A 23560-nucleotide genomic window follows, 5' to 3' on the forward strand; every position below is an offset into this window, starting at 1 on the left:
AACGTCACGGCAAAAGCACAACCAGAGACTGCCCAGCCGTCCACACGCCAGTGTCAGGAGTGTCCAGCAGAGTCGCCGGGCAACAGACGTGAAGCGGAGCAGCACGCAGGTCTCACCACCTGTGCGGGGTCCTGGGAGCCCTGCTGGTGACAGCGCGCCTCTCCGGGAGGGACCAGCACCAGGTGAGACGGTGCCTCCACCTGCGAGGTTGTTCACATGCACACGTTCCTCTTTGAACAACAGAAAAGAGGCTGGGTTGTGTGTGGGCCACAGATTCTATACCCATGTGAAGGCCCACAGAACCCCCGACCCCCACACCCAGCCAGGGACCTAAACAGACTCTCTCAAACACAGGTACAGAGATCAGCGCAGAAAGCCCACGCACACAGACATGCACACTCACGAGGTCAGACACGAGACCCACCGAGATACACACACATACAGGAAAGGGTGCCAAGGCCCACAGGGACCCACAGACAGAGACACAGATGCGCTCACAGGAGCCCGCGGACCCACCCATGCCAGGAGGCCCCTGCAACGCACACCTCCCGACACACGTGCACACTCGTGCACACACACACCCCAGGGCCGCCCACTGGAGAGTCCAATCAGACAAGTGAGCCCCACAGTGATCCTGGGAATGAGAGCGCTGCCTCGGCTCCCCCACCCAGGGCTCCACAACAGCCAGCCGAACCGCCTTCCTCCCCACTCCTTCCCCCCTCCCCTCCTCCCTCCCTCCCTCCCTCCCTCCCTCCCTCTCTCCCTCACTGATGCAGCAGCGCTGCGCTGCCATCGGGCTAGAAACCTTGCGGGAAGCCAGTTACTGCTGAGGCTGCCAGTGAGCAGGTCCTGAAAACTCCCCAGGTGATTAAGGACGGTCTGGGACCCTGACTGGGGTCCATTGGTGGAAGCCACACCTCCCCCGTCCACCCTTGACGCTGCCTGAGCTGGCCACCACCAGTGCCCACCAAGGACACCAACTTCCAGCCACGTGTCTCCGAACAGGTCAGTGAGTAAAAGTGCAGATGGCCACACATGGAGGGTCTACAGTGTGACTGGGAGGGTACCCCTCCAGGACTCCCCATCCAAGGGGGCCAGGGGTATACTGGGAGGTGCATTTTCCAAAGGCCTGCCTTGAGTAGCTTGTGCTTCTGGGTGTGGCTGGGACAGGGGCTGGGGTTGGGGGCAAACCCAAGCCCTCCCCTTCTGAGGGATGTGGTCAGCAGGGGCTGGGGTGGAGGCAGATCAGAGACCGCCCTTCCCAGAAGGGTTATTGGCAGCCTCTGCAACAGGGAAGGGGCGTGGGGAGGGAGCTTGATCAGCTAGAAGCGCTGCCCAGGAGAAGGTATCCCCAGCACCCGCCCAAGCTCTCTGAGGCCACTGGACAGGGTGGAGAGAGATCCCATGTGCCCATGACCCTGGCAAAGGGGCCACAGCCTCAGCCAGAAAACTTGAGGCACCTGTTGTTCCAAGCTGACAGTCAGGTCCCAGAGATTCTGGTTCTTTCTTTCTCAAGATCCAGCCCAAGGAGGCCCCTGCCCAGAACCCCAGCTTGGAAGCACCTCCCACCTTCCAGGTCACAAACCGTTACGGCCTCGCCCCATGATGGAGGCCAGCGGGCTGGAAGGCCTGGAAAGCACAAGCTCCCCCTGCCCAGGTAGCACAGGCACCGGCCTCTCATGGGACAATGGCACCAGACACAATGCCACCTTCCCCGAGCCGCTGCCTGCCCTCTACGTGCTGCTGCCGGTGGTATACTCTGTCATCTGTGCCGTGGGGCTGGTGGGCAACGCAGCCGTCATCTGTGTGATCCTGAGGGCTCCCAAGATGAAGACAGTGACCCACGTGTTCATCCTGAACCTGGCCATCGCCGACGGGCTCTTCACGCTGGTGCTGCCCACCAATATTGCTGAGCACCTGCTGCAGCGCTGGCCCTTTGGGGAGGTGCTCTGCAAGCTGGTGCTGGCCATTGACCACTGCAACATCTTCTCCAGTGTCTACTTCCTGGCCGCCATGAGTATAGACCGCTACCTGGTGGTTCTGGCCACGGCACGCTCCCGCCGCATGCCCCGGCGCACCGTCCGCAGGGCGAAGGTCGCCAGCCTGTGCGTCTGGCTGGGTGTCACAGTCGCAGTGCTGCCCTTCCTTACCTTCGCAGGCGTGTACAACAATGAGCTGCAGGTCACAAGTTGTGGGCTGAGTTTCCCGCGGCCCGAGAGGGCCTGGTTCCAGGCAAGCCGCATCTACACGCTGGTGCTGGGCTTCGTGGTGCCCATGTGCACCCTCTGCGTGCTCTACGCAGACCTGCTGCGGAGGCTAAGGGCCCTGAGGCTCCACTCCGGAGCCAAGGCTCTGGGCAAGGCCAAGCGGAAGGTGAGCCTCCTGGTCCTGGCCGTGCTGGCCGTGGGCCTGCTCTGCTGGACGCCCTTCCACCTGGCCTCAATTGTGGCCCTGACCACAGACCTGCCCCAGACACCGCTGGTCATCATCGTCTCCTATGTGGTCACCAGCCTCAGCTACACCAGCTCCTGCCTCAACCCCTTCCTCTATGCCTTCCTGGATCACAGCTTCCGGAAGAGCCTCCGCACCGCATGTCGGTGCCAGGGGGCATAAGCGCCCCCCTCATGGCCTGCAGACAGTAGAAAGGTTCTGTGCCTTTCAAGGACCATCCCACTGTTCACCCTCTATCATTATTTCCTCCAGACAAAGAAACACCCATGAAGCCTGGCCACTGAGCCTGCAGAGAGGGCCATGGACCTTCTAGACCTGTGACTCTGCCCCCTGGACAGCCCCTGGGCAGTCAGGTGTGGGGATTCGGGTCTTACCAAACCCTCCCCCCACCCTGCCTACCCCAGGAGATGATCCTGGCACAACAGATATCCTGGGGGACACCTCAGGCAACAAAGCCAGGTTGTTGTTCAATCGCTCAGTTGTGTCCAACTCTTTGAGACCCCATGGACTGCAGCATGCCAGGATTCCCTGTCTTCACCATCTCCCAGAACTTGCTCAAACTCATGTCCATTGAGTCGGTGATGCCATCCAACCAGCTCATCCTCTGTCATCCCCTTCTCCTCCTGCCTTCAATCCTTCCCAGCATCAGGGTCTTTTCTAAAGTCAGGGGTTGCTGCAGAAGCCAAAGACACACATCGAAGGAGGCCACGAAGCTCTCACAGCCCGAAACCCAGGTGACATTCCACCATGAGGCCTGTGCTGCATCCCTTTCTGGCTCCCAGATGAGGGTTCAGGGGCCCCCAACCCCATGCCCCTTGTGCTTTCTGCACCATTGACTGTGACCCCCTACTGTCCTGCTATGGGACCCAAGGCTCTTTTGCCAGGACTTCTGGACCCCACCAATAACAGGGGGCATCTGTAACCTAGAAGGGCTGGCACCTGGACCCTTTCCTCCCTGACGTGTGGCCTGAGGGGCAGACTTGTGCTGAGTCTGGGGATGGAGTGGAACACTCATGGACTGGCCGCTCAGAGACCATTTCTGCCACTGGGGAGGGGGACACGGCAGGTCTCTGAAGACAGCCTTGGTGGGCCTTGGCCAGACCCCCTACTCTCAGCCCCAAAGCCCCCAGGTGCTCCCATGCCTGGGGCTCCAGCTTTACCATTCTGTGAGTTGCCTGCCTGGAACCCAGTAACCTGGGCCCTTGTGGGGCCTCAGGTTGGCTTTGGTCCTTGTGATATGGCTCTGGCAGGTCTGTCCAGCTGGCAAGCAGGCCCCACCTTTCGACACCCCATGAGGTGGCTACCAGGGTGCGTACCCACTTCCCCCAACCCAGGCATGTGAAACAGTTCAGGCACACCACCGCCCTCCAGCCTGAAACAGGTCAGCGGTTACCTCCATCCTCTCATCTTCCCGACCACATCGTATTAGAAGCTACTGCTTGATGACAAAATTTCCCCCAAAATTAGCAGCTCAGAGCAACTCTATTCGCTCACAAAGAATGTGGGTCAGGAACCCCAGGGCAGCTCTCAGCTGGTTCCAGTTCAAGGTCTCTCCTGAGATTTCAGGCAGGACTTCAGCTGAGGACCCAGGCACCAGAAGGCTGAACTGCGGCTGGAGAAGCGGCTTCCTCACAGGCCACTGGCAAGAGGCCTCACTTCCTGGCCAGGTGGACTGTCCACAGGCAGCTCGGGCATCTCCCACACATGGCACCAGGTGGGTCTCCAGGGCAGCATCGGAGAGACAGCCAGGGGGGAAACTCCACACTATCAAGGCCTATCTGGGAAGCCACTCCGCTACTTTCTGCTCCTTAGAAGCGAGTCCGCAAGTCCCCCCCCGACACACACTCAGGGGCTGTGACCTTCTCCAGCCTCCACCAGCTCCCAGCCTCTCCAGGAAGAACCAGCTGTTCTCCAGGAAGATCGGCTTCCTCACAGCCTCGCAGTCACACCTCCCCAAGCAGCAGCCGTAATTACCTCGTCTGCGCTCATCCTGCACCTTGTGAGCTCCTTGAGAGGAGAATTGAGACTCCCACACCCCAGCTGAGACCCCAGCGGCGCCCCAAGGTGTAAATGCGCTCGGCGGGAACACGGAGGGCGTGGGCCGGGCTGTGTCAGCGGGAAGCCGGCGGGAGCACGGGGGAGGGGCGCCGCGGAGGGTCTCCCGCCCCGTCCCCAGCAGAACATCTCCTCAGCACTGGAGGGGCCAACCAAGCCTCCTCAGCGGACCCCACACTCTTTGTTCCCCGAGGTGGCCCCTCGACTCCCACAGCCGAGGCGGATCGGGCCGGCCAGGCGGCCCACAGGAACCGCCCAGCCGATAGGAGGGAGGGTCTTCACGCCAGACACCAAGGGTGGGGGAGCCAACCAAGATAGAGGGAGGGGAGAGTGAGTTACGGACCCCCGAGGAAAATGCCGCCCCCCCTCCACCGTGACGCCAGAGACGGGCTGGGGAGCAGGGAGGGGGTGTCCCCACGCTCTGGGCTCCTGGTCCCATAGAGAATTGGTCCTCTCCTCCAGTCCCCAGACAACCGTCCCCGCCGCCCGGCCCCATTGCCAGGACCCCGGCCCAGCACCGCCCGGCAGGGCTAGTGGGTAGAGTCTCCGCGGGCCACAGCGCCCCTGGTGGTCAAAGTCCGGAGCGCCAGGTGAGCCCGCAGCTTCCCCGGTCCAGCCCATCAGCTGACCCTTCCCCAGTCCCGCCTTCCCCGACAATCCCGTGAGGAGGATTGCGGTGCCTTCTGCGAAAGCAAGGAAACCAAGGCTCGCAGAAGCTGGGGGACTGACCCTACCCAGCTGGTGGGGGCGGGGCAAGGACCGGGCGGAGGTGCGGATGCAGGCTGGGGGGAGGTTGGGAGCGCGGATGGGGCTGGAGGAAGGTGGGGGAACCGAGGTGAGGTCGGGGTGCAGGTGGGGAGAGCGAGCGAGCCAGGGCCCCCCCTCCCCTTCCGAGGCCCCTCGGGCTCCTGGCCGACCCCTCAGCGCCCCCAGGACTGGATGAGCGCAGACGATCCGATCGCTGTGGCGTGGGCCTAGTAGGCAGGATCAGCGCAGCTTCCAGGGGCCTACCCGGAGCCGCCGCCTCCGCTGGGACCTGAGTGCCCCCTCGCTAACGCTCAATGAGTGGCTCCTCCCTCCTAAACTTTACTCTGTTGCTAAAATTTTGTGTTAACTGCTATTTGCTTGTCATTAAAACATATGTAAAACCAGACATTGGCCCCTCTGCCTGTGCCCAAGCACTGCCATCCAGCCCTGTCTCTGACAGGGCTCTCTGCCCCAGGTTCAGCCTGCGTGGTACTGGGCCATTGCAAGGACCAGGAGGATCTCTGAATCTCAGGGCCACCAAAGGAGCAGTGCTGTCTGTCTGTCATCAAACTACCTTGGAGCCACCTGAGGAAAGAGGAAGGGGCGAGAGTGAGGTGGGGGTCTGCTAAGACTAAATGCAGGTGAAGAGAACCCGGCCCCCTGTGGGGAACCGCCCACCAACTTGATCCACAGGAACCACTGGCTGCAGCGGCACAGAGTCAGTGCTTGTTTGGGGAGCAACTCTGTGCTGAAGCAAAGGAGACAGGTCCCAGCACATCATGAACTATTCGACCCCTTCCCAGACTGGAGGCCTCCCAGGAAGACCGTCGTCACACACAGAGCCTGGGCAGGTGAGGAGCAGGTTGGCATCCCATGCCCTAACCCCAGAAAAGCTACTCCCAAACCCCGCCGCAGGGTCAGAAACACCTTGTGGGCAGAGCGCTCTGACCAGCATGCAGGGGTTTATTCTGACCCTCTGTCATGACCCTGGAGACAGTTCAGGGCAGTTTACATGCAGGGGAAATCAAACTCTCGGCATGCACAGATACACGGAGACATGTTACACAGGAACAGGCTGACACATCTTTCAGCATTGGTGAGAAAACGCCACAGTTGTAGTGGCTCTGGTCCTCCCAGCCTCTCGCTGCTGGCGGCACAGAGAGCCCCACCCTCCCCAGGAACAACCCCACAGGGCCCAGAACCCCAAAGCACGAGAGGCCAGTCCAGAGTCAGCATTGCCCCCTCTCTGCCTCAGGTCACCTGGCCAGGTCTGCAGCTCACCTGGCAGCTATTTCAGCAGCCAGTCTGCATGGAGAGCCTTTGCCGAGTCACTGACCTATAGGCTTCATCTACAGACCAGGAGGGTGCTTCTCTAGGTGGCCATGGTGGGCAGGGTCCCCACGGCCCAGAGAGTCCTTGCAGCCTTGCCCCAGCTCTCCTACCAGCTCTGCATACGAAGCTGTCCTCTAACTGGCACTGCTTAAGACAAGTTGTAACAGTAGGAAGGTCCCCCACAGACACCTGGAGGCCTGAAAATGAAGTAGTGATCAGTCACTGGGGATGCAGAGCAGAACCTGGCCCACTACCATCCTTCCAAGGCCACCAGAACAGACAGGGCAGAGGGTTCTGCTGGCTGCACAGCCGCTGACCTCGGATGGAGTCTGAAACGAGGGATCTGAGGGGGAGGCTGAGGGGGGCTGAGGGAGGCCCGGGCACACCAGAAAGATCACCACAGAGCCCTCCCCACTCCCTGCAGCTGAGACCAGGCACAAGGGCTGCTCCACAAATGACAAAGGCCTGCAGTGGTCCTCCTGGGCACCTCGCACACCTGAACAGCCATGTCTGCGGTGCAATGGTTCATGTGTTCTGGAGGAAACAGGCTTGCCAAGAAACCTCCAAAGGAAGTTCCACTCTCAGAACAAGTCCCACTGCCCAGGGATGCCCGCTGGACTCTCCAGGCAGCCCCATGCCTGTCCAGCTGCCCAGAGGAGACACTGCAAGGCTCCCAGCAGACAGCACACAGCGTGAGGGCACATGGGTCTGTACAGCTGCAGTTACACCTCCGGGTGTGTGTCCATCCACAGCAAGATGTTGAGGGAGAGACCAGAAGGGTCCATGAGGCTTGACAATGCCAGCGCACCTCTGGCAGGCAGCTGAGTCCATGCATCTGCCCCCTGCCCTGCACTAGTAGGACCAGGGCCTTGAGGGCGGCCGTCCTGCTCTGACCTGTCCCATGATGGCAGCAGACCCTCCGAGGCCACAGGGCAAGCCATGGAGGCTGGTAGTGCACAGTGACAGTGGGTCAGCCTAGAGAGCGGTGACCTGTGTGAGCTCTGTGTTGGGTGTGGATGGGCTCTGCGGGCTGACAGGCACCATGGGCAGGTCCACGCCTAGTCATGCTGGCCGCGGCACTGTCTCAGCGGTCTTGTGGGCGAGAGCCACGTCCTTGGCAATGCTGCGCACGCGGTCGGACACCTGCATCTCCCGTCGCAGGGTTGATGCACAGCAGAACTTCCGGAAGCAGGCTTTGAAGTTCTCATCCAGGAAAGCATAAAGGATGGGGTTGAGGCCACTGTTGACATAGCCAAGAGCTGTGCAGAAACGCAGGATGGCCACTGTGGTCTCACTGCCCGGCTGGACACCCAGCCCTTGGACCAGCACAAAGACCTGGACAGGCGTCCAGCAGCCCACGAACACTGCCACCACCACCAGCACCAGTCGTGTGATGCGCCGCAGGTTCCGGTCCTTCTCCCGGGAGCCTGAGAGCAGGCGGACGCCACGCAGCCGCCGGATCATCAGGCTGTAGCAGATGGAGATGATGAGCACGGGGATGATGAAGGAGAAGAGGAAGATGCAGACGGCAAACACAGGGCCCCAGTAATCCTGTGGGGTGGGAATCTCCACCAGACACTCGATCTCTGCAAGAAGAAGAGCGGAGTCAGGGCAGGTGGGCAGGGAGGGAGCCACCCAGAGCCAGGGCAGCAGGGAGCTGGGGAGGAAAGGCCACTGCACTGACCTTCATCCTCAACCTGTGCCGAGCCCATGATGGCAACAGGAACACCGACAACGGAGGCCAGGGCCCAGATGGCCACGTTGACGGCCTGGGCCTTGCTGGATGTCCGGACGTCGAGGGCGCGGATGGGGTGGCAGATGGCCACATAGCGGTCCACACTCATGGCAGTCAGCGTGAAGGTGCTGGTGAACATGTTGTAATAGTCGATGGCAATGACTGTCTTGCACAAGGCATTCCCAAACGGCCAGAAGCCCAGGAGGACATCTGTGCCCTGGAAGGGCAGTGTCAGCAGCACCAAAGTGTCTGCCAGGGCCAGATTAAAGATGTAAATGTTGGTAGCGGTCTTCATCTTGGTGTGTCTGCAGAGAGGAAAGAAGGCTTCACTTGGCCTGTGAGACCTGGCAGCAAAGGGCAAGGGGCCCTTCTTCTTGGCCATCACAGGGGGCAACCACTCTGACCCCTGTCAAAATGTAGGCTCCTGGGCCCAGCCCAGTGATATGGAGCCTGGAGGCAAATATTTTAACAAATTTTTCAAGTACTTACAGTATACAAAACAGTTCATAAACTAAAGACTGGTCTGCTTTGGAAAAGATGAGTGTGTGGGCAGACCAGTATAAGCCTGACCCTGCATGAGAGCAGAGGAAGAACTCATAAAACAAAGAACCTGTCCTCCTCCCTTTTAAGGCTACCCTAAGACCCTTCTTGGACCAAAATGCTGGCCTTCCACCATCAAAGGTTTCCAGGGACTCCAGAATCTGTAAGAGCACACTAAACCAGGCCTCACTGTTGCTTAGCAACTGAGACAGAAAATGGTGACAGGAAGGGGATGGATGCTAATGGGGTCTGATTGTATCCAAGAACTTGGCACAGGGCTGGGGAAATTGTGGGTGCTTAATATCTGCTGAATGAATTAACAGTTCTGAGAGTAGTGATGGTAGTAGTGTTGATGATGGTGGTAATTATGGTGGTAGAGATGGTAGTGATGATGGTGATGATGCTGATGGTGGTGGTGGTGATGGTGGCAGTGGTGGTGATAGTGCTGCTGTTGCTGCTACTCTTACTGGTGGCAGTAATGGTGGTGATGATGGTGATCATGGTGGTGGTGATGGTTGTGGTGGTGATGGTGGTTGTAGTGGTGATGGTGGTGGTAGTGGTAGTGATGGCAGTGGTGCTGCTGCTACTCTTACTGGTGGCAGTGATGGTGGGGGCAATGGTGGTGATGGCGGTGGTGGTAACTGAGGTGGCAGTGATGGTGGTGGTGGCAGTGATGGTGGTGATGGTGGTGGTGATGGCGGTGGTGGTGATGATGGTGGTTGTGGTGGTGATGATGGTGGTAGCAGTGATGGTGGTGGTGGTGGTGATGGTAGGTGATGGTGGTTGTAGTGGTGATGGTGGTGGTAGTGGTAGTGATGGCAGTGGTGCTGCTGCTGCTACTCTTACTGGTGGCAGTGATGGTAGGGCGATGGTGAAGATGGTGGTGATGATGGTGATGATGCTGATGGTGGTGGTGGTGGTGGCAGTGGTGGTGATAGTGCTGCTGTTGCTGCTACTCTTACTGGTGGCAGTGATGGTGGTGATAATGGTGATGGAGGTGGTGGTGGTGATGGTGGTTGTAATGGTGATGGTAGTGGTGATGGTGGTGGTGATGGCGGCGGTGGTGGTGATGGTGGTTGTAATGGTGATGGTGGTGGTGGTGGTGATGGCGGTAGTGGTGGTGGTGATGGCAGTGGTGCTGCTACTGCTACTCTTACCGGTGGCAGTGATGGTGAGGGTGATGGTGGTGATGGTGGTGGTGGTAACTGAGGTGGCAGTGATGGTGGTGGTGGCAGTGATGGTGATGGTGGCAGTGATGGTGGTGGTGATGGCAGTAGTGGTGGTGATGGCGGTGGTGGTGGTTGTAGTGGTGATGGTGGTGGTAGTGGTAGTGATGGCAGTGGTGCTGCTGCTGCTCTTACTGGTGGCAGTGATGGTGGGGCAATGGTGGTGGTGGTAACTGAGGTGGCAGTGATGGTGGTGGTGGCAATGATGGTGGTGATGGTAGTGGTGGTGGTGATGGCGGTGGTGGTGATGATGATGGTTGTAGTGGTGGTGGTGGTAGCAGTGATGGTGGTGATGATGGTGATGGCGGTGGTGGTGGTGATGGTGGTTGTAGTGGTGATGGTGGCAGTGATGGTGGTGATGATGGTGATGGTGGCGGTGGTGGTGATGGCGGTGGTGGTGGTGATGGTGGTTGTAATGGTGATGGCGGTTGTGGTGGTGATGGCGGTGGTGGTGGTGGTGATGGCAGTGGTGCTGCTACTGCTACTCTTACTGGTGGCAGTGATGGTGAGGGTGATGGTGGTGATGGTGGTGGTGGTAACTGAGGTGGCAGTGATGTTGGTGGTGGCAGTGATGGTGGTGGTGGCAGTGATGGTGATGGTGGCAGTGATGGTGGTGGTGATGGCAGTAGTGGTGGTGATGGCAGTGGTGGTGGTTGTAGTGGTGATGGTGGTGGTAGTGGTAGTGATGGCAGTGGTGCTGCTGCTGCTCTTACTGGTGGCAGTGATGGTGGGGCAATGGTGGTGGTGGTAACTGAGGTGGCAGTGATGGTGGTGGTGGCAATGATGGTGGTGATGGTAGTGGTGGTGGTGATGGCAGTGGTGGTGATGATGGTGGTTGTAGTGGTGGTGGTGGTAGCAGTGATGGTGGTGATGATGGTGATGGTGGTGGTGGTAGTGATGGCGGTGGTGGTGGTGATGGTGGTGGTGGTAACTGAGGTGGCAGTGATAGTGGTGATGATGGTGATGGTGGTGGTGGTGATGGTGGTGGTAGTGGTAGTGATGGCAGTGGTGCTGCTGCTGCTACTCTTACTGGTGGCAGTGATGATGGGGTGATGGTGGTGATGGTGGTGATGGTGGTAGCAGAGGCAACAAGGTTCCATGTCTATTAGGCTACCATGAAGGAATCTGGGGTTTAGTTCTGCATCTTAGAGAGGGATTAAGAATAATCCCAAAGAGGCCTTAATTATGACAGAATAACAATGATAATGATGATGGCACATGCCTGTGCCAAGTTCTTCATTTGAGTTTTATCTCATTTAAGATTTCAAAACTGCTAGTTTGATGCCCACTCTGTACATGAGGATATTCAGGCTCAGAGGATCTAAATGGCCTTCTCAATGCCATAGAGCTGATAAAGGGAAAAGTGAGTCAGAAGAATTAGGAGAGAAGCCACAGACAGGAGAAAAGATTTGCCAAAAACACATCTGATACAGGACTGCTAATACTCAACAATAAGAGGCAACCTGGTTAAAAAATGGGCCAAAGACCTTAACAGAACCTCACCAAAGAATATATACAGACAGCAAATAAGCACATGAAAAAATGCTCCACCTCATATGTCATCAGAGAAATAGGAATTAAAACAACAACGAGATACCACCACATACCTATTAGAATGACCAGCATTTGGAGCTCTGACCCACTAAATGCTGGTGAGGACATGAAACAGTACAGCCACTTTGAAAGACAATTGATAGTTTCTTACAAAGCAGACTCTTTCCATAAGATGCAGCATCACCTACCCTTTGATATTTCCACAAATGAGTTGAAAACACACCCAAATAAAAACCTACATATGGATGTTCACAGCAGCATGATTCCTAGTTGCCAAAACTTGGAAGCAACCAAGATGTCCTCCAGTAGGTGGATGGATAAATAAACTGTGGCTTATCCAGAAAATGGAATATTATTCAGCAATAAAATGAAATGAGCTATCAAGCCATGAAAAGACATGGAAGAAACTTACATGCATATTGCTAAATGAAAAAAAAGCCAATCTTAAGAGGCTACAGACTGCATGATGCCAACATTCTGGAAAAGGCAAAACTATGGAGAGAGTAAAAAGATCAGTGTTTGCCAGGGGTTGGGAGGTAGCAAGGCTGAGGAGGATTTTTAGGGCAATGAAACTATAGATTGGCATGATACTATAACTGTAGATGAGTGTGCAAGCTCAGTCGTGTCCAACTCTTTGTGACCCTGTGGACTGTAGCCCACCAAGCTCCTCTGTTTGTAGGGTTTTCCAGGCAAGAATACTGGAGTGGGTTGCCATTTCCTTCTCCAGGGGATCTTCCCAGCCCAGGGATCAAACCCACACCTCCTACGTCGCCTACATTGGCAGGCAGGTTCTTTTACCACTAAGTCACCTGAGAAGCCCCATAATTGTAGATACATATCATTATGTATTTGTCCAAAGCCACAGAAAGTATAACACCAAGAGGGAAACCTAACACACACTATGAATTTGGGGGGATTATGATGTGTTGATGTAGGTTCATCAGTCGTGAAAACGTCCTGTTCTGGGAGGGATGTTGATAATGGGGGAGATTAGGCCTGGGGACCGGAGGGCAGGGACTATATGGGAAACCTCTGTACTTTCTGCTCAATTTTGCTGTGAACCTAAACTATTCTAAAAAATTGCCTTTAAAAAGAGCAGGGCCAGGCTTCCCTGGTGGCTCAGTGGTAAAGAATCCACCTGCCAATACAGGAGACACGGGTTCAATCTCTGATCAGGGAAGATTCCACATGCCACAGAGCAACTAACCCTTGCACCACAACTACGGAGCCTGTGCTCTAGAGCTCAGGAGTTGCAGCTACTGAGCTGTGCACTGCAACTGCTGAAGCCCGCGCGCCCTGGAGCTCATACTCCTCAACAAGAGAAGCCTCTGCAATGGGAAGCTCATGCTCCGCAGCTAGAGAGTAGCCCCCACTTGCTGCAACTAGAGGAAAAAGTGCGTGCAGCAACGAAAACCCAGTACAGCTAAATAAATACAATTAAAAAAAGAAGGGACAAACCCACCCCCAGGTGCCACATTCACCCACAGCAAACCCTCCAGCCACAAGAGGCATGTGAGTCTGGTACCATGGTCTCAGCAATGAGGGAGGGGCGCTGCTCCTCGCAGGTCTGTGTCTGAGTGCACAAGTGAGACACACCAGCACATACAAACATACAAGGGCATGCTCAAACACATGCACACATATGGACACAGATACAGACACAAGGTCATGTGTACTTGCACTGTGCGGCACACTCACCTGTGCACACATGCATGTGTTCAAGCTCATTCATGTCCATGCTCACACATACAAACGTGTGTGCTCACATGTATTGTAGCCATGCATACAGATGCATGTACAAGGTGCAGTACACACTGAGTATGCACACACCCAGATGTGCACACACTCTCATGCATGTACTCGTGAACAGTCAGTCACATGCTCACATGTGCATGTACATATATGCACATACACACACATGTGTGACTCCATGCAGTCCCAATGCCATCCCCACACATTGTTCCCACCCTGTCCCCACACTCTTCCCCCATGCCCTTACCACTCCGGTTCCCCATGCTGTGCTCTCACGCTGTCTCAGCCATCCTTCCACGCTGCCCCCACACTGCCACCTATGATGTCCTCTAGCAGCTTGGCTGTCACTCTTGACCCCATGAGTATTCCCACTCTGAGCACCAGCAAATGCTGGAACCAGCCCAGACACCAGCAGTAAACTCAGCCCTGGAGCTGGAGGAAGGGTCTTCGTGCACCTCCCTGGCATGGGCCCTGGATCACCCTGACAAGAGGTGCCTCCTGGGATCACTGGGGGGCCCATGAGATACTCGCTCAGCAGCTTGGCCAGGAGCCTGGCCCATGGCTGAGACCTGGAAGTCATCTCTCAGAAGTCAGGGTGACACACCATCTGGGGCAGAGTGGCACCTCCTCCCTCACCCAGACTACCCCCTCCCCGAGTCAGGCGCCTCCACCCCAAGGAACTGAGCACCCAGGGCCTAAGGACTGACCCTGCCCAGTGACAGGGTGACCAGGAACTGAAGGGGGAGGGGCAGAGCCCCCCTGCCAGACCCACCCAGAGCAGGCCCTTTTTATGCCCCTTGGAGCTGCCCAGGACTCACCTGCAGTTAACTTGGGGGAGGGGGGGACACCCAGCTTACCTGAGGATGACGTACATGACGAGACAGTTTCCCAACAGCCCCCCGATGCACACAGCCAGGTAGAGCCCCAAAATGGTGACCTTGAGCCCAAGGGGCAAGAAGGCGCCGTGGCTGGCGTTGAGCAGCAGGTGAGGGGGCAGCAGACTGTGGTTGGCGCTCAGGAGGGACAGGTTGCCCTGCAGGTGCTCTTGGTAGAGGACCTCCCAGAACGGGGCAGGGAAGAGGGACTCCATGCCAACACCCCGCACAAAAAGCCCTGGGAAAGCACAGGGACACGTGAGCACAGCACCCCACACCTACCCAGCCCCAGGCCACAGACGTGGAGATACACGTATGTGCGCGCGCGCAACACACACACACACACACACACACACACACACAGTAGCAGCTGGAGACATGCAAACGTGTATGCCCAGACAGGGACACGCAAACACAGGCGACATGTGCACACTCAGGGACACAGTCTCAGCTGGCCTGCGGTTCTCTCACGGTGTGCGTGGAGGTGGTTACACCAGGGACAAATGTCCAGCCACAGGGGCTCACGGATACATAGTGCGCACACACACACAAACCCACCCTCATGCACATGCAGGCACAAAAGCAACGAAGACACACCCAGAAACACCTGGAACACAGGACACAGGGCAACTAGCGCAGGGCCTCCACCCGTCCCTCCCCAGCCCTGTCTGAGAGCCGCAGCCACCTTGGGTCCCCTCCACACCAGCCCTCAGCGGCTCAGTCTTACCTCGGTAACCTCCGTGGAAGCTGGGACCCCAGAGACCCTGACTCCCTTGGCCAACAGCAGAGCAGGGCTCGGAGCGCCTGCCTGACTCAGCCCTGGGTCCGGATGGGGCTGTGGCTGCCGCACAGTGGCAGCTGCTCCTGCTCCTTCTCAGACGCCAGACCAGACGCAGCAGCCTGGTGCGGAGCTGGGGGAGGGGAGGAGGCTGCAGCTCCACAGCGGGAGGGGCCGTGCAGGCTGGAGGAGGGGGCCCCAGGCTGGCGGAGGACAGATGCGAGGACCAGGGTACACCCTCAGAGATGAACAGAGCCAGGCTTGGACACACGGACACAAGAATACAGCTGCACACAGGAACACAGACACATGGCCACGCGCACACACACACACACAAAGACACACAGGGACTTGGGGACAGACACACAAGGACACACAGAAACACAAAAACATGGAACAGAGACTCAGGGGGACGGACACAGACAGACAGACATGGAGTCTCGTCTCACACAGACACAGGGACTTGCATGGACTTGGACCTGCCCTGGCTGGAGTTCAGTGCCCAGAACACTGCCCCTCAGCTAGGCTCCCAGGGCTGGTGAGCCAGAGTGGGCTGGCAGGTGGGTGAATACATGGCAGGGCCCCTGCCCAGCCAGCCCCTAGCAGATCAGAACCTCATAAACAAGCAGGATGTCTGACTGTCCAGTGTGCCCCTGGGCCTCCTGTGTGCCAAGCCCATCATGAGCACAAGCTGGTCCATCCCCACTACCCCTGACCATTGCTCTCAGCATCCCTGTGTGCCCACAAGAGAAGTAAGCCTCAGCTTCTCAGCAGTATGAAGCCACCTGTCGAAGTGGCAGAGAGAGGGTTCAAACCCAGGTCTGTCTGCCACTTAGAGACCCACCAAGGGCAACTCTGCCACAGCTGAGTTCCAGAGAAACATTTGGGCGTCATTCCCTCACAGCCTGGCCCCCAGCACCCACACCACTGAACATGCCTCCTTCCCAGCACTGGGGTCACATGTCATACGGGTGACCCCTGAGCAGAACTGCCAGCTCTACCCAATCATGGGGTCGTTCTTCCTACCCAGGCTCTGCCCACACAGCCTGGACCCTGCTTGGAGCATGTGGTTGCTAGGCAACTGGCAGCAACGTTGCTAGGATACCTGGCAAATCAGGAGAGGACACAGCAGATACCCTAGGACTCAGCATCCCAAGCTGTCCCAGGATTTCTCTCTAGATCTTCACTGCAGTCAACTCAGGGACACGTGTGGAGACACAGGGCACAACCACAAAGGCAATCAGGACACAAAGACTCACAAACACACACAAAGATGCCCATACAGGCACCCAGGGAAATGCACAGACACAGCTAAGTGCTCAGAGATGCACAGACATCTTTGACCCACAAACACATGGGCCACAGCCACGCAAACCCATACCAGGGTGCATGTGAAGCACATGGTAGACACGGGAGAAGAAACAGATCAAGGCCTCAGACGCCCGGGACACGTACATGCATCACATTCTCCAGGCGAAGCTTGAAGCCCGTGGGAGCCCGGCAGGGCAGGAAGCCAGGGGGGCTCAGCCTCCTGCAGCCTCCCCAACTGAACTGGACTCCCCAAGGTCTGAGTAGCCAATCCCCTTCCACCCCCCACTGTCTGGGCCCACCTGGCCGCCAGCTTCTGGAGATGCATTTCCTAATGGCCTTCAGCGTGAGGTAGGGGTTGAGTAGAAGGCTGCTGTGAGGCTGAATGTGAGTTCCGGTCTGGACAGACCTCCCAGGAAGGCGAATCAGATGGAGAAAGCACAGAGGGTGGTTGCAGGCTGACACCCGGCCCCTCACAGGGCAGTCTCAGTCCAAGGACAGGGTGGCGGGTGGCCAGGCTGGGGTGCTGATGACATCCCCTGGAGATGGCAGCCCCCCAGCGCTGGACTCTGGAGTGTTCTCACAAAGGGGGCTGGCCCAGGAAATGGCCTTGTCTTTCTGGACCCCTGCATAGCCAGGATGAGACACAAAATGTATGTGTCATAGGTGGGGCAGCAGGGAACACGTGAGCATTTGCCTCAAAGCAAGACAACCCCAAACACACAGGCAAAACAGAACACACAGGGGCACCAGGGATAGCCCAAGACACACGACGTCCACAAGTGACAGCCTGACCAGGGATGCACGTGGAGGTCACAGGCATTTGGGGCAGGACACAGGTCCCAAAGTGCCACTGATACCCACAAACACCTCACTCTTGCGCCAGGGCCCCAGGCCCATCAACACCAGATGGCACACTGGCTGCTGCCCCTTGGTCCCCACATGTCTCACCACCCCTGAGCAGGGCACAGGAATCGAAGCACAGTTGCTGGTAGCCTCCAGGGAATTCAGCCATCCCCAGGGAATTCAGTCACCAGACTAATTGTGCTGTTAAAAGGTAAAAGGATTTTCATAATTCTGGGCTTCTTCATAAAATATTACTTTTCCCTTGTGATCTTAACTTCTTAATATTTACATACAGTGACAGAGAATTGTAGGTTTGCAATATCATGTTAAATTTTGCAGCCATTTAATAATACTTATTAATATTATTTCCAAGTTTTATTTTCAGGCCTTAGACCTCAGCAGTTCCATCTGCCCTTGACAAACACAAGACCTAGACACAGAAACAAGCAGGAGATGTGGCAAGGTATCTCACAGTGGCTGGCCCAGACAGCGAGAGCACCTCCCATCCCAGGAGAGTGGGGAAGATGGTGGAGAAGCAGGAAGAAGCTCCACTCAGGAATGTGAGCTCTGCCAGCATCGGGCCCCCTCGGGAATCAGGAGAGAGTGTCCAAGGTTCTCAGTCCTACAAAAACAGAGGGAATCCCTTCTTGCAGGAGATTGTGCCCATTCTCCACACCCTACATCCACACCATAACTCCCTGGCCTGGACCCAGGGAAGCTGAGAAGAGGGCCCAGACTTCTGGCTCAGAGAACTCCCTCCCGGGGGAGCACCAAGTAAGGGCTAGAGGTGGTCCCAGCCTGGGTTTCATATGTCCAGGAGGACTGCTTGAAGGAGGCAGCCTGCTAGGTCAGCCTGCCTAAGCCCTCACTGCTTCTTCTGGAGCCCAGAGACGTTTGTCTTCAAAATCCAGCAGGTGTAGAGTCACGGATGTAGAAAACAAACTTGTGGTTACCAGGGAATAAGAGGGGAAGAGGTGATAAATTGGGAGATTGGGACTGACACGTACACACCACTTTAGAAAAAAAAAGTGGATATATGTATACGTATAACTGATGGCTTTGCTGTACACCTGAGACTAACACAACACTAAATCAAGTACACCCTAACAAAATTCTTTTTTAAAAAAGCAGCAGCAGCAGCCCCCAGGTGAAGCTGAATCCCAAGGCCTAGTGTGTTTGTTAGTCGCTTAGTCCTGTCTGACTCTGTGACCCCACAGACTGTAGCCCACCAGGCTCCTCTGCCAATGGAATTCTCCAGGCAAGAATACTGGAGTGGGTTGCCATTTTCTTCTTCAGGGGATCTTCCCAACCCAGGGATCAAATCCAGGTTTCCTGCATTGCAAGCGGATTCTTTACCATCTGAGCTACCAGGGAAGCCCTATCCTAAAGGAACCAGCCCAGCAGCAGGAAGGGGAAAGTCCCAGGGACAGCTTCTCATAACTTGGGGGTGGGAAGGATGGACTGTTCCATGCAGCTTCAGGAAGGGGGTGGATGGCATGCCAGCTCTGGAGATACGGGGCTACCGAATCAGAGTTTACCCTCTCACCGGAAGCCAGAGCAAACTTTCAAAAAACAATGGGAATGGTCAACAGCCTCCTTCCAAAAGGCCAGAACCCCAGCTGAGACCCCCCCCCCAAAGCCAAGACAGTCCCTCCCCTCAGGGGCTCAGGTCATGAGCTCCCAAAAGGGCACCATCCACGGGCCCAAGTAGACAACCAGGAATAAAAGGGAGAGGCATGTCAGCACTGTGGGAACCACCTATACATGAACAAATTATGGATCTAATGCACTAATTCTGGCCTAAGGTAAACTGGAATGAGTCCATGGATTAATGAATCTGGAATAAATTGATGAGTACATGAACAAATTAAAGAATCAAATTAAGTGAATCAGTTATAAAATGTTATGAAACTCATAAATACATAGATAACAGGAATCTAGGAGCCAGGACCCAGAGATTCAGGGTTCATCAAAGCCTGAGTCTTAGTCTTAGACCTCTAGACCCCAAACTTGCCCAGGGAGAGGGGAGAACCCCGTGTTCTGCTGTGGGAGGCCTCTAGGGCCACGTAGAGGGGAAAGGGGCTCAACTTGGAAGGTCTCCTCAGAGCTGCGCCCCTTAACCCCAAAACTGGCCAGCAGACAGCTCTCCAGCCAGGAAGCTGAGCCCACAGCCCTGGGGCACTCTGGGGCTACTCGGAAAACACAGAGCCCGCACTCTGTCTGGAGAAGCTGTGGTCATCTCCCCCAGGGTCCTTACACCTAGGAAGTCCCTCAGCGCAGGTGTCCAGGGCATCTTCGCTCTTGGACCAATGCTGTAACTGCGCACCTTCCGAGGGGTCGCCCCGCCCCCGCTGGCATGGGGGAGGGGCGGGTCTCCTGGTTACCCAGCAACCGCGTCAACAAGTCCCTGAGAGTCCGGGCTGAGTTGGAGGTTCAGATCCGAGAAGGTGGAAAGTATGGGGTGTGGGGACGGGATGCAAGGGCTAGGGGCACTCCACTGCCCGCTGCTAAGGATGGGGTGAGAGAGGGAGCGGCCGTCAGCCTCTGTCCCAGTGTGGGCCGGGAGCTGGCCTGGGGTCTGTGGGATGGGCTGGGTGAGGAAAGGAGCCCTGAAGGGACTTTCTGGGTATTTCCCTTTCCCACCTCGTGGGCCCTCCCTCCCCACCCCCTATCTCCTCCCTGGGCTCCACTCTCCTTTACCCCATCTACACCCAGAGGGGACAGACTGGGAGGATGGCATCTCCCCCACAGCAAGCCAGCTGTCCACTGGACTCTGAGCCTCTACCGCACACAAGTGAGACCTCTTACAGACAAACTGACCCACATAAGAAAATCAAAAACACACACACACACACACACACACACCTCTCTCCCAGAAAAGCATGAGTCGTCTGTTCAGATACAAGGAAGACCCACAACCTGTATCTCCAGTCCCTAACACTAAAACAGATGGGCCTAAGGCCAACGCAGGTGGTGGGACTAAACACAAAGAGGGTCCCAGCATGGGGAGTGTCCACCAAGCCTCATCCAGAGCAGTCTCAAGCCGTCTCCACCCCTGGTCAGTGCTTGAGGTCAACTCAGGGGTCTCAGCTTTTTCTCACTGGACAGAGAGACAGTCCGAAGGGAGTGGATCAGAAAGTTCTAGCGGACTGCCTGAGTGAGTAGGAAGGCTGAGCTGACTGGGACGTGTGCGAGGTTGGGGTAAAGGTGCAGAGATCACAGGTCCAGGCCCTAAAGTGGGTTCCGCAGGGTCCAGAGGGGCCGGAGCTGGGCGCCCAAGGTGGGTCCAGGTCAGGCCAAAGAGGCAGGGGGCAAGGGCTGGATGTTGTCTTCCCTCCACAAGGCTCGAGGATGCAGCCGGAGCCAGCGAAGGAGACCAGGAGGAGGGGCCCGCGGGAGCGAGCGAACAAGGGCGCGCAGGGAGCAGGGGCCCGCGTGGGGCGCGCCCAGGCGGAGCCCCCCAAGCCGGGCTGGGCCCTCACGCTGGAGGGGCTGGCGGCCATGCGGCCCGCGCAGCGCCACAGCCACCTGCTCTTCGGCGACCTGCTGGAGGACGTGGGCGCGGCCACTTGCCTCTTCCCGTGCGAGTCAGCGGAGGTGGGGTACCGCATGCCGGACTCGCGTGCGTGGACGCTGCCGCTTGAGCCACCCGCGCAGCGCCAGGACCGGCTCCTCGGCGTCCTTAAGGCCGCCGAGGCCCGCGGCCGAGTCCGCGCGCTCCGGCTGCGCTACGCCCGCATGCGGGTGAGGCAGGGACGGGGCCTGGGCGGGGGGAACTGCCAGGACGGGAGCGCTACAGGCCAGGGGGGGCACCCGTCGTCGCTAAGGCTCCGCAACAGCCCGGCCCCGACCCCGATCCCGCAGGCGGAGGAGATCTCGCTCCTCATTCAGTGCCAGAGGTCCGCGCGCGCCGCCATCCGGCTGGAGCTGTTCCTGCCGCCGCAGCTGAAGCCCACGAGGATCCCAGACCCCCTGGACCGGCAAGAGGTGCCCGCGAGCCCGGGAAAGGGCGGGAGGGAAGGCCCGCCCGCCCGCCTCCCTACACACCGGTCCCAAGCCCCTCTTCCCCCGCAGAGGAGGCGCGTGGAGACCATCCTGGAGGAGAAAGTCCACGGCAGCATCTTCCCACGTTGACAGCGACCCCACAGCGCGAAACCGCGCCCCACCCTCCTACATAAAGTCTCATTTCCCAACCACCCCCTGGTCTCTACGCTTCCCCTCTCTAAGTCCCCCGGCGGTGGAGGGAAGGGGTTAGGATGGATGCTGGATCTCCCACACGGGACATCAGGGTACACAGGGTGCGGCTCCTTCAACAAAGTGGAAAGATGCAAATTGGCGGACATCAGATTAACAGCGGGCAGGGACATTCCTAACCCCCCAAATCCCATGCTGCCCCCAGCAGGCAACCTGGTGCCCTGTGAATTCGTGGGGGTCTCCAGTCTGGCTGTGCCAGGAAGAAGAGCCTGGCTGGGCAAGAGTTGCAACCCCAGAAGTGAGGGCAACCTCAGGGAGAAAGCAGGACCCCTAGACCACAGGCCATTCCATCAGAGGGTCAGAGAGGAAGCTGACGTTCTGGGCAGGAGAGTGACTGCAAGAGCCAACGCTGACCTTCAGACAAGAGCCAACGCTGGCCTTCGGACAGTCAGCTCTGTCTAGGAGGGTCTTCAGAAGACAGGGAGACTGGGGAAGGGGAGATCTCCTAAGGCAGACCTCTGGTTCTTGTTGTTGAGTCACTCAGTCATGTCAGACTCTGCAACCCTGTGGACTGCCGCACGCCAGGCTCCTCTGTCCTCCACCATCTCCATGAGTTTGCTCAAATTCATGTCCATTGAGTCACCCAGATAGAAAGTCACTCTTGGTTTTCCTTTCCATCCTGATAGTCCCTCTCTGCCCCTTTGATTCCCCCTTACTGGAACACACACACAGAGGACAGGAAGGACACCACCCCTGTCCCACTCTGACAAACCCACATCCTGCAAAACCTCTGGATTCCAAAGAACATCTGGATAAAGTTTCTGGACAGATTTCCCCTTCAAGAATTTACTTTTCTCCCCAACACAGACTCTTTGCAGAGCCTGGGATTTCTCTTAGCCGGCTGTCCTTTTTCCTCCCTCTCAGCAGTCCAATGGGTTATCACAGAGGTGGGGGCCTCACACAAGGCCATCCCCTGCCAGGAGACTCCAGCAGAGTCACCAACCTGCAGCAGAGAACTGGTCCTAGAGGGGTGTGTCCTCTACTAACAGAGGCCAGAGCTGGGGTCAGCAAGGAGTCCTGTTTGATGGCAGCCCCTGACCGGACTCAGGATGGGGACCAGAACCCTCTGTGTCCCCAGCAAGCCCTAACCCCAACCAGGACACTTGGCCAGTTCTGAGCTGTTGCACCCTTAGCCTTGATCCAAGCCAGAACTGTGTGGAACTGAAGTCTGGAAGCTCCAGGAGAGAGGAGGGAGCTCTCTACAGAAGGGTAGGCAGAGAGAATAAGGAACAAGGGAGAGAGGGTGACTTGGGCATGGGACAGAGCAACAACCACTTACCTGCTGACACGTGCAAGATGCCAACTAGCCCTGGCTCCCCTGGTTAAGCTCCCTGCGTCTGAACCCCAGCATTCCATCTCTGGGGAAGTGCCAAGCACTGGAATGATTTCATCTGTTTAGTAAAAGCACATTTTACTTCATCACTCCTCTGAGCCTCCATTTCTTTATCTTTAAAAAGGAAGCCTTAATGACCTCACATGGCATTATGGCCCCAGGTAAGTGCTCCATAAGAGAAGGGTCACTCTAAACAGGCAGGCACTGAAGGGCAGAGGACGAGAGAGGTGCACACAGCCCTGAGGAGCCATCCAGATGAAGGCTCCACCCTTCACCTGGAGCTCTGCACCAGGTGGGGGCTGGGACAGGGGGTAACTTTGATCATCCCACCAGGAAGGCGGCCTTGGTCTGAAGAGAATACCTGGGAAAGTGGTCGAGGACATTGCTGCAGGGCCTGGAGGAGGCTTCTGCTATGAGAAAGCAAAGACTGCAAGCCACAACCCAATGACTGGAGGCTATAAGGGATTTGGGTTGGGGGGGGGGTCCCCAGGGCTGGGAGTTCATGCTCTAGACAGAGGGTCCTGGGTTCAAATCGCACCCCCAGTGTTACCCCAGGAGAGAGGTACACCAACCCCCACCACATCCAGCTGCCCTACACGTCTCAGGATGCAGGTGGAGATGCCATGTCAAGCATCACAGCATGAGCATGGCTGTGTGGCCTGGACTAAGTGTTGGCCCATCTTTGAAGGCCTTACCTCCTGGGACTGTTATCTAGGTTATATAAGCAGCAGCCACCTCCCACCTGGGTAGGCTTCTGGCCTCTGCTCTGGCCCA

The 23560-nt window shown here is 57.1% G+C and overlaps 3 protein-coding genes across 3 annotated transcripts; 2 read left to right on the top strand and 1 right to left on the bottom strand.

Moving 5' to 3' along the window:
- Positions 1-1602: 1602 nt before the first annotated feature.
- Positions 1603-2931, top strand: NPBWR2 (neuropeptides B and W receptor 2). Its single transcript, XM_005908551.2, has one exon. It carries the CDS (start codon positions 1603-1605, stop codon positions 2611-2613), a length of 1011 nt encoding a protein of 336 aa, XP_005908613.1. The 3' UTR covers positions 2614-2931.
- A 3273-nt stretch (positions 2932-6204) lies between these two features.
- On the bottom strand, positions 6205-22861 carry OPRL1 (opioid related nociceptin receptor 1). Its single transcript, XM_070382080.1, has 5 exons — positions 22733-22861; positions 16656-17821; positions 14250-14505; positions 8270-8625; positions 6205-8171 (listed from the first exon to the last, which is right to left on the bottom strand). The coding sequence occupies exons 3-5, from the start codon at positions 14480-14482 to the stop codon at positions 7648-7650; spliced, it is 1113 nt and encodes a 370-aa protein (XP_070238181.1). The 5' UTR covers positions 14483-14505; positions 16656-17821; positions 22733-22861; the 3' UTR covers positions 6205-7647.
- LKAAEAR1 (LKAAEAR motif containing 1) lies at positions 20459-22647 on the top strand. The gene is made up of 3 exons (XM_070382082.1): positions 20459-20943; positions 21064-21186; positions 21274-22647. The coding sequence occupies exons 1-3, from the start codon at positions 20551-20553 to the stop codon at positions 21331-21333; spliced, it is 576 nt and encodes a 191-aa protein (XP_070238183.1). The 5' UTR covers positions 20459-20550; the 3' UTR covers positions 21334-22647.
- Positions 22862-23560: the final 699 nt, after the last annotated feature.

Source organism: Bos mutus, chromosome 13 (genome assembly GCF_027580195.1).
Source record: "Bos mutus isolate GX-2022 chromosome 13, NWIPB_WYAK_1.1, whole genome shotgun sequence".
Taxonomy (NCBI): Eukaryota; Metazoa; Chordata; class Mammalia; order Artiodactyla; family Bovidae; genus Bos; species Bos mutus.